This window comes from Myzus persicae, unplaced genomic scaffold (genome assembly GCF_001856785.1).
Source record: "Myzus persicae strain clone G006 unplaced genomic scaffold, MPER_G0061.0, whole genome shotgun sequence".
NCBI lineage: Eukaryota > Metazoa > Arthropoda > Insecta > Hemiptera > Aphididae > Myzus > Myzus persicae.
The window spans coordinates 27356-38551 of record NW_019104271.1 but is presented as its reverse complement, the minus strand read 5'-3'; the positions used below and the strand labels follow the sequence as shown (position 1 = coordinate 38551).

At 30.7% G+C, this 11196-nt stretch overlaps 1 protein-coding gene across 4 annotated transcripts; it reads right to left on the bottom strand.

The window, feature by feature from the left end:
- Nucleotides 1-1724: 1724 nt before the first annotated feature.
- LOC111040751 (beta-galactosidase-like) lies at nucleotides 1725-6124 on the bottom strand. 4 transcript variants are annotated; one of them, XM_022324764.1, is made up of 12 exons: nucleotides 6035-6124; nucleotides 5892-5988; nucleotides 5601-5767; nucleotides 4683-4833; nucleotides 4514-4577; nucleotides 4073-4167; nucleotides 3727-3916; nucleotides 3225-3577; nucleotides 2884-3165; nucleotides 2677-2817; nucleotides 2368-2577; nucleotides 2044-2247 (listed from the first exon to the last, which is right to left on the bottom strand). In XM_022324764.1, exons 2-12 carry the CDS (start codon nucleotides 5958-5960, stop codon nucleotides 2044-2046), a joined length of 1926 nt encoding a protein of 641 aa, XP_022180456.1. In that variant the 5' UTR covers nucleotides 5961-5988; nucleotides 6035-6124. The 4 variants fall into 4 exon arrangements, with proteins under 4 accessions (XP_022180458.1, XP_022180459.1, XP_022180456.1 ...); XM_022324765.1 differs by having other exon boundaries at nucleotides 5892-5966; nucleotides 6035-6122; XM_022324766.1 differs by lacking the exon at nucleotides 6035-6124 and having other exon boundaries at nucleotides 1725-2247; nucleotides 5892-5960.
- Nucleotides 6125-11196: the final 5072 nt, after the last annotated feature.

The window sequence follows — 11196 nt, the reverse complement described above, 5'->3', positions numbered from 1 at the left end:
GCCCCAGCTGTTTTGGTTTTGACTAATTATTAACAATGACGCTGTCGTTTAATTAGTATGTCCATAACCATATTACACGGTACGACAGACTTCGTAGTTATTCGTTAGTTAGAGTCAAAGTTAAACCACGTCAAACGTTTCTAAATCATAGATAACTGTAAACATCTGAGATTACATTATTAACTATATGCATGTATAGTGTTCTAGCTAAATATATTCTAGTGCTTAATCTTCCCTTTGACCAACTTGTGCTTTTAGTAGAAATGATTTAAGCAGTGACGATAGTGATAATTATTATTGAATTACTGTTCTCAACACTCATCTGGCGTATCATCTACAGCTGCAGATAATTACTTCAACATGATATTATATCGTATACTAATACACAAATTATTAATAAGTACATTTTGATTTTAATATTATTGTAAGTGTCTAAAGAAAAGAAAAATTGAAGATGGAAACGTAGGCATTCTACGATTTCTATGATTTACAATAATTTCTGGTACGAGTGCGCTCAACTATTGAGTGTACATATTTTCGAAAAGCAATGGTCGTCGCCATTATTTTGCATTTCACTTGCGAATATCTTGTCTCCAGTCTGCCATTTTGGGAAAACTCTATGCATTAATACTTATAAATTGTACGGTTTACTAGATTCAATATTTATTTTTGTTTATAATAAATCATATAATAATGTATTATGATCAAAAATGAAAACAGAACGTGACACTCGCATCGTAAGGAGTTGCAGATATTTTAATTGTACAAAAATGAACATGTCTGATTTCTATTCCAAAAACATTGGATTATCATAGTGTTGTTTTAAAATAAATATTAATTGGATATTATACATTTTCAATAATCAAAATTAATTAATACATTTTAATGATATGTAACGTTATTTGTGATTTATTACGACAACCCTTTTTTATTATCTTCAACAGTTGCAGATACTTTTTTACTATAAACATTATTTGCTAATGAAAAGCGTATAATATCATATTTTAATGTTCAGAATATTATCAATTTTTTCTTTTTAATAAAACGAATTAGTTTTTATACAACACGACGTCAATGCACTCATATTACATGAATAAATCAATTTATTAATAATAACTAATAATGAAAAAGTTTGGGTCATGTTCTTGTATCATATTATGTGTCTATGGTATTTTATTAATATATGCATGTACTATTTTTACATGATAAGCAATTAAAAAAATTAAACACATTTTGAACACACAATAATTACTTTTACAGTTTTACACTTATTAAGTTTAATTTAATCACAACTATTCAATATGTTTATATTTAGGTATATCATACTAAGATAGTAATATATGTGATTAATTTATCTTGGTTCATGTCGCACATGATAACCTAACTTGCTTCTATTTATATAGTAACATAATTAATATAGTATTATTATGCTCATATATTGTTTATGAAAACAGTGTCGTAATTATTATTTATTTTTTCAGGGATTTTATGTACGGTGTACAGAGTGTTTGGAAAAGGTCATTAGACTAATAATTATTAGAACTGATAAGCGATAATGTGATATGATTATTGATGAGGTGATTTACCTAATAAATGTACAGCTGTGCTACCTATTATTGCTATACGCAGAAATAAAAATATAAACAGTAGGTAATTGAAGCATTTTCAAATTTTTTTAGCACCTTATGTTTTTCTGACGCTACTAAAATTATAAAAATTGCGTAAAATTCTGATTTAGTTTCCACGATTCATCGTTTTATTCATTACACATTACGACTAAAATCCTTTGTATAAATTAAATGACTGATACATCTGGATATCTCGAATACTTAATTAAAATAGGTTTTAATTTATTCAACTATAATAATATAACCTTCTATAACTGTGTATCAATAATTTATCAATCTACCCTATAAAAATGAGTTTCTTGATGAAAATTAATGATCATACAGAACTTATTATCAGCAAAAACAAGGTTATCGACATCATACTTGAAATAAATACCTAATTTAGTAACATATACAACATAATATGTCTTTTAATCTACGTGTTTATGGTGCCGTTGATATTCGGCGTGTCTACAAACTTAATGGACAAGTCTTGAGGCGCTCTTTCAAGTTCAAACATGACAAGTGTATTGACAGCGGGAGGTGGCTTTAGAAAAGTAGCTGGTACGTAGAGTGTAAACTGAGGTCCAGCGAGCGGCCAATATCGACCCAGATTTATATCATTTAAAAATGCTACTCCCTGTAAAAATAATGAAATATATGTTTTTTGAGATGGCTTGTATGATACCTAAGAGTGCATCTTTAACAAATAATAGCCAAAAATGATAAAAAAACAAACAAACAAAATTAGAGTACACACCTTAGTCCAACCTGAAGTATCCAGATAAGTATCTACGGTACTCGTATTGTACTTCTCTGGCAAAGTGAACTCTGTTCTATAAAATGCCGGTACTTGGACATTTTCCACTGGTTTGATTGAAGAAAGCCAAGACGTTTCATTCAGAGGGTGAGCAATCATCTTCCACGGGCCCACTTTTTCATTGTCAAGAAGTACGTGACCCAAAATTCCCTGCACAGAATAATACAATTAAAGTCTTGTAAAATTTTCCTCAAACACAATTTGACTGAAAGCAAAATATAAATTAAAGTTATAATTTTATCAGTCAACCTTTCTGTCTTCGATGAAATCTCCGTAGTTGATCCTTCCTTGGTTCTCAATCAAAATACTCAGTTTTTGAGCAGAATGTTTTTTTAAGTTTAAAAGTATGGTCGTGTTTCCTTTTAATCGATTCATAGTGCCCACTTGTACCTGAAATAGTATAATATTTTTTAACATAGATATTTAGACGCTTATTGTGTACGGATGTGACTTTACTTGATCCATGTATATGATTGCTCGATCTCTTACGGAGTTCACTGTTAGATTCACTGAGTTGTGGAACTTATTTAATAATATTGTTTCGTACATAACGAATCCAGTGTTGATATCCATCCCTTCAAACGTTAAAGGTTTAACGCTTAACACCGGTTTGATCTGCTGAGTAATTTTTTCAAATATACTAACCAATGGTTGTAAGTAGAATGTGCCATAAGCTGCTTTAAGCATTGGAACTGGAGATATATCGCCGACATACTCTGGTACCAGACCGGGATATTTCTAAAAATTTCGACTTTCATGTAATACGACTGTGAAAAGTGAAAACTGTAAAGACTCACGGCATTCTCGAGCGTCTGTTTTATTCTGAAATATTTTTCTGTCAGGTCACCAGCTTCGGTCAACGGAGCATCATAGTCGTATGATGTTAGCTGAGATATATACCCAACGTTCGCATCGGTATCGTTGAGAGTGTTGGCGCCAGACGTAAATCCAAAATTTGTACCTCCGTGAAACATATAAAAACTAAACGAAGCGTTAAATGATAGCATTGATTTTATTTGCTTCACAACATCGTCCGACTTCACTTTGGGATGTGGTTCCTGCCAATGAGCCAACCAACCCGGATAAAATTCGGAGTTGACATGTGGTCCACCTTTTTGAAAGTTTTTCATAAAGTCAAAACATTTGGAAGCTAAAAAAATTACATCATCAAATTTAATAAACGCAAGCGTAAAATATGCAGTATGGTACAAGTGGTAGCAAAGACTCAACCTGATATACGCCTTGGTATCATAAAATAAACTGAGCGAATATTATAATGACTAGGTACCTGTTACTAACCGTTTGCCGAAACTCCGAAATCAACGGTCGCGTACACTTCTGGAATGGGACCACAGTCGAAATTTCTCTGGTTGCATATATCAATTGTATAGAGTAGAGCTTTATCTTCTACGTAGCCTTTGACTAAATCCCGTAACCACAGTTTGTATCCTGAATCACAGGCGTAGAAACTCCCATACTCATTCTCCACCTATATGAAATCAATTAAAGATTAAACCTCAACAATTAACGTACATGTAAATACGATATTTTTACAGTTTATTTTTTTTCGATATTGCATACAAATGTTGAAGATACTTTTTTAAAGTACCGGAACATTGAAGTGCCTATTTTAAAATATAATCACCTGGACCATAATGATATTTCCACCATTTCCATAAAAATGAGGTTGCATTTTCGTCATAAGCACATTAAACCATTGTGAAACATATTTTTTATAACCTAAAACGGACATTTTTAAATATTAGACAGCATAACGCTTATATTATTATAAAAAAAACACATACACCTAATACAATACTAATTTAGCATAAATATGTACGGACAATGTACATGCATAATATGTTTGATAAACAATAATAAATAGTATTAAAACTATGAACATATTTTTAGGTCTATTATCATACATTTTGCTTTTATATTTTAGATAATAAACCATAAATTAATGTTTATGTCCCAATAATTTTAAAAATTGAATTGCTTTAAATATTAAATATATTGTAGGTAAATATTATGCTATTTTATATTTAATTCAATTGTAATAACACCAGTGTTTTCTTAACCATACTCGAATCATTGGTCCTCAAGCTCCCCCTGGGCGTAACGTTCAATAACCAATATGGAAATCCACCCTGAAAATTAATACCTTCATAATATAACTTTTTATAATAAATTAATACCTACATAGTATAACTTTTTATAATACGAAATCGAATGAAAACTACAACTATACTTACGAAATCACGTTCAGCACATATATATGGACCAGGCCTCAAGAGTAGGTACATGCCTTCGTCTTGGATCAATTTTATAAAATACTCCAAGTCAGCCATCCCTTCGAAATTGTATGTGCCAGGGAATGGTTCGTGTAAGCTCCATTCCACATAACTTTAAATAGTTTAGTTTATTGTATCACGATTATGATAAACGAGTAGGTAAGTTTTTCTAATTGAGGTTCATTTATTTCCCATTTTTCATTTTATATTCTTTATGTGGCAACTGGTAAATAATTTTTTAACGAATTGTTAACAACCATAATATATAGGTATAAATACACTTGCTATTGTATATTATTTTGACATTGAATAAAAAAATAAATAATTACATACTTTGAAACTTGTTTATAGTATAATATGAAACCTACATTCTTCTTTATTGTTTTTTTACAATATTACTCTTACTAAATAATATGTAGATTATAAGCACTGTTTACTATCTACCATCTATAGGAACTAATGACTGTGTTTTTTGTGTATTTGACCATTATCATAGCTAATTTTTAAGTAGATAATATAAATGTACTCATTTTTCTGTGAATATTAGTGTAATAGTGTATATATGTATAATCTTATGACTTAATTTGATCATAACAAATTATTTAGTAAATCTTGAAGACATAATTATAAATTTTAATAGATGTAATGTTACAATCAGCTTCAATCTGCATATTTTTTAGTAAAGTGAAAACCACAATATACAAAATACTCTAGAAAAACTGGAGTCCGTCGTTAATAGTATACACAACAAAATTTAAATACTAAAAAAAAACTGCCAAAATGTTTATAAATATTTTTCTTAGATACGACGTTGATGTGTTGTTTCATTTAACTGCATCGTGTAAAACTACAATATGCAGTAAATTCATAAAGACTCACGTTGTTATAGCATTTAAGCCTGCGGCTTTTATTTTTTGAATTCTGTCTTTCCAATAAGGTTTAGGAATCCGAAAATAGTGCAAATCACCTGAAACGTATCGGAACACTTCTCCATCTTTTAGGAATTCATTTTTTTCATAGTCTACAATAAACGTCCGTTTGTTTGTCTAAAAAACATGAAACCAATATTATACAATCAGTCTAATCGTCGAATTATTCGATTGAATTTATAAACTACTAATTTCGACGATACATTATGTTAATGAATTTATGCACGGGTTTGGTACTTACCGAATTATGAGTATCGGACGAAACGAAAACTAATAATGACCAAAAACAACACACACCAATCCAATGCATGGTTCACTATCCAATAGACAAAAACTCACTACAATAATATAATATTATGTATCACAACATTAAATAAATTATACTTCTCTAATTCTGTGTTCTACAGGTTATACAAGTTAACTAATCTATAGCAAACGTCGAACAACAGTTTTGTTGATAATCATACTTCGAAGTCTTATACAACCGTTACTTATATATTTATATATAGTATAGCTGTTATCTGTTTATTCATTTTTTTTTTTTTTTTGAGCAACAAACAATTTAATGATAATTTAATTTCAAAACGATAAAACTGTCAAATAATTACTTAACACACTACACTATGTCGTTGATTTTATGTATGGTTTTAACTTTTCGATATACAGAGCGATCAGAGTACCGTATAACAGAAATTCGTTCATTCAAATATACAAGAATGAGAAAAATAATAAAATAGTTCACATAGTTTGGACTTTGAATTCATTAAAAAAACAACATTTTTACATAATGTAGTTTAATATGCATAATATACAAAATAATATATAATTACTCAATTTTATTATTTAGTGGTCCTCGTCTTACACTTAAACTGATACCACATTGAGTACTTTTTAAAAATAAGTTTGTTGAGTACATATACTTTCATAGTGACTTAATAACTGAATCAAACAAATATTAATCTATAAGCAATTATGTTTAATATCACGGTACATGTTTCATATAGAATAGTATGTAGGTAACAAAAACTATGGTAAAAAATAACTACCTACAAACACTTAGTTAATATTATTTGAAATATGAATAATGTTAAATCATTTTTTTTTAAATTTTAAAATTTTTATTTGACATAAACAATTCATAAAATTTGTCACAATAAGTTTTGATTAGAGTAGAAAATAATATGAAATGCGTGATGAAGCAAGTTTAATCATTTAAATTATATTTTTTTACAGGAAAACTTATAAAATATGTAGTCAAGCATTTAAATACTTATATCAACTACTTAAATATAATATTATAAATTCAATTTTGCAAATCAGTTTGTCTATTTAATATTGATATTAGATAAGTGAAATACATTATTTATTTTGGACCAACTCAGTTGGGACATTCATAATTTACGTCCACGAAGACATTTTAGAACATAAGGTATTGTTTATTTTAGTGTATTTTTCCACTGTAATAGCTGAATATTAGACGAAAACTTTAAATTCCAAAAATATCTTAAAAAATAATCAATACACAATAAATCAATAATTATAGTTTCGGCACAATTCATCACACTTCCTATCACGAGGTTTTCACAGCAATTTATCAATAAAATACCAACAATGTCCATAACTACTAACTATAAAGATAAATATAGTTATTGTAGTCTTATTGACCAACAAACTATAATCGTTTAACATGTTTTTATAATTATTGAAATATTGTACTGTTGAATATTGTATAGTACCTAACTAAATCGTTCTAAAGGGATGAACCTATCGTGGTCTAAAAAAAAATTAGAAGAGCTTGTTTTAAAAGCTCATACTATTATAGTGCAATATAATTATATACTTTGAATAAGTCCGGCTTGACCCTAAACTCGTGTACACAATCTATCTATGGTGATGTTGAGGAAAAAAACAGTAAACTCCCTACTGAATTTTAACAAAATAGTGGAAATTAAAAAATACATTTAAGCAATCACGAACCTCGACCCTGAATGTTGCGATAATGAACAGTGTGAAGAACGAGTTGATAGCTTAAAAACTTAATGGAGTACAACTTTAAATGGTTTGGTCCCGACCTAAGTCCAGCCGGCTCAACTAAATTAATGGTGCCTCAACTATTTTGGACTTTTAATAATGCAGTTGATTTTTCAAAAAAAAAGCGTTTTAACTACAGTTTAATAATCTTAATTTTCTTGTTAAAACTATTTTCGGAAATCATGTTAATTATAAAGTCACTGACAAAACAAGTCACATTTGAAAAAAAGAAAGGTTATATACAGATAAATTAACGATGAAGATAGATAAATATTTATTTTGTGTTTATTAATTTTACCAATCTATAAAATAAATGAAAGTTTTTGTTTTTCAGAGGTATGAGTTTTAAACAAGAGATAATATAGTGCTCAGAAATACCTAATTGTTATTTAAATTTAAAATTAGGTAAGATGAGTTTTACTGGTTTTAGTCAACTTACATAAAATAAACTACAACAATATTCTGGTTGCCGTAGGTATACAATATACATATATTGTTGTTACTCGGCCTTTTATACATTATTTTTTTTTCATACTTTACAAATTATTCATTAAAACATTTTCAAAACCGGAAGCTTAGGTGTGTAATACCACGAAAGTATTATACGGTGGAAAAAAACAGCTTAATTCGTTTATAGAGCAAGCAACATTTTTTTTCAGCTCACGGTGTACTTTACACGTTCTTTTAACAGTCATCGTTTATTATTATTTTATATTTTCCACCATTAAATACGTACAAAGAGTGCTTTTTCGGTTTAATTACCGAAAGAACATGTTTAAAAAAAAAAAATTGTACATTTTAAAAGCTCATACCATATTTTACTTCGCATTCCTCGTTAAAAGTATAAAATTATAAACATTCATAATTTATGCAACATTACTTCGCAAGCCATTTGATTTTTTTATAATAATATTATAAAGACCTTTCTGTTCGAAAAGGGGTTGATAAAAGTTGCAATAAAAATCTCTACGCTCTATAAGATTCTAATAAATGTAGCGTTAAAATAAAATTAACACCTGTATATAGTGACGCTGCATGAAATACGCATAAATACTATTATATAAACGAAATAATAATATTTTAAAGTTTGAACCTATTTTTAAAACTAAAAGTCACAGGTGTGCTTTATTTACGGCTCAATAAATATTATCATAATAGGAATATTACATTTTATTACAATTTTTTTTTTCAATCCATAACACAAAGTTTTTAATATTAATTTTTGTAACTATATAATAATTATTAGATTAAAAAAAATGCTCTTTTCAAACGTTGTGAAAGCAGCATTAAATGCAGCGATTGTATCATAATATTATAGTTGCTCATTATTTGGCTAGAGTAAATCTATTTTTAAGTGAAGGCGTGAATAAGCGTCATGTCGACGAGCTCATAGTTTATTACAATATATATAATGTTTTGAAAATGTTGGATACGGATTGTCATTCTCTTTTATATTTTTTATGAAAGGTAGAAAACTGTATGACGGTTAATCCAGAGTTGACAAAGTCCGCCACTCCAGCACCTCAAGTTCTGAACTTTTAAACTAGAATTTTACTATGTTTTGTAACAATTTTGTAACGAAATGTAACAACCCTGGTTTTTTCGTGTAACTTATAAGGAAGTTTGGAATATTCCAAACTTAAACGCCATTAGGTGGGGTGACGGCGTATGATTTGACATTTTCATCAGATTCTGTAACGATTTTGTTGCCAAAAGTAAACCAATATTATTAAAAATCACCGACTTAGCTCAAATTCCGTAAAACCCGTTGGAAGTTTCACCCAAGCACCTCGGCACCCTGAAAAAAATTTTTTTTTCTTGAGATTTTCAAATATAGTGTTCGAGTTACCTATAAAAACGTTACCATGATGCGCAAAATACTGTACGATTTATGGGTGTAGGTAAAAACTGTCGACGGTTATATAATTTCTAATTTACATCATGGCCGGTGACACTTGTACGAGTTCGAATCGTTAATACGAATGGGCACCTCCTATACATAATCATACACGTCGCGTCTTGAGAAGTGTTCGAGTTTTAAGATTAATGTCTCGTTTTCACACATTTCCCTTCGCATGAAATATAATTATAATTATTATTATGTGCGGCGACGACGACGCGCAGCCATAACGGTTTGTAATATAATAATTATAATAATAAATTTTCACCCTCCTCCGAGGGGAGCACGTGGAAGCCAAATCGCATGTGCACATAAAGTCATAATAAAGTATACGGCGTGCGTTACGTACACAATTCGTGCCTACTATACGGTGTGAACATAGTAATATATCGTTATTTTGACGTCATGTCAGTACCTATGCGTAGTATGATGTGGGCAAACGCGAGTGTTTGGTCGATGTTGCAGTCGTAGGGCCCAAGTGCAGCAGCGGATTTACGTCGGTCTGGTGTTAAACGGGCTGCGCACACAGTATATAATATCATAAGAATAATTTATTGTGACGGCGCTGCAGGAAGACGACCGAGTGTGCACGTTCGGAGAGTGAGCCGGGCAAAAAAAAAAAAAAATGCCTCGAAAATATCGCCGTTTTCCCCCCTCGCGTACACACGTTTATAAGTCCGTACGTCTTGTCATGCATTATATTAAATTGCGTCACGTCTCTTCCTATAAATAGAAGGGTAACCTATGCCTACCCACCCACTGTTATAATATTATATATACACCGCCACTGCTGCCTGTGACACGTCGCGTTTTGTGTGATACGTCGTCTGAGCGCTAGCGCAGTAAATAATTAGTCCGTCTGAATACCGCGGGTGATAATTACTCGCACGAAACCGGCGCACAATATACGTGCGTCTGCTCTGCAGACCGCCACCGGGCCTAATAATATAATAATATAATATAATAATAATAATAATAATAATAATAATAATAATAGTATTCTGTTAATGTTTTCCAGCTGCAGTCGGCTCGATATACACCTCGTGTCGCGTACGACCCCGCCAGCGGGGGTGGCCCGAATAGTTTTCGCACCCCATTTGCGAGCCGGCAAATTAGCAGCTCCGGGACGGACAAAAACACACCCGTCTCGCCGACTGCTCGTTTCCGAAACAATCGAAGCGTGAACGAGTCTCCCGGTCGGCGGCGGTGTCATGATACGCGTAACGCTGGATTGCGCCATTATTTCTTGTCTTATTACTCGTCAGAAAATATTATATCGTCTATCACGTTATTGTTGCAATTATGATTATTCCTATATGATTGTTGTCGTTATTGTTATAATCATCATCATCATCATCGTCGTCGTCATCATCGCATTATTAAGCCGCCACTCCGACTTTCGCGCGGTTGCTATAATAATATAATAATAATATTATACCCATCAGGTTTTTTTCGCCTTTTCGTTTATATTCTACAGGTACCGTTGTTTTTTGTTTTTTTTTTTTTTTACCTGCAGTGCATTTTGAAGAGACTTTGTTCCGATTAACGTCCCCTAATCGGTATACTAATATTATATACCAGCTAATACCTAAATAATAAACTACTTCTGTCTTTC

Bases quoted from the DNA above. Each gene is read 5' to 3' on its own strand.
- LOC111040751 (XM_022324764.1), bottom strand. From the start codon at position 5,960: ATGCATTGGATTGGTGTGTGTTGTTTTTGGTCATTATTAGTTTTCGTT. The intron at 3,917-4,072 runs GTGATTATATTT...GATTTCATATAG, and splicing joins GAAATATCATTATGGTCCAG to GTGGAGAATGAGTATGGGAG. The intron at 2,578-2,676 runs GTTGACTGATAA...TATTCTGTGCAG, and splicing joins ATTTCATCGAAGACAGAAAG to GGAATTTTGGGTCACGTACT.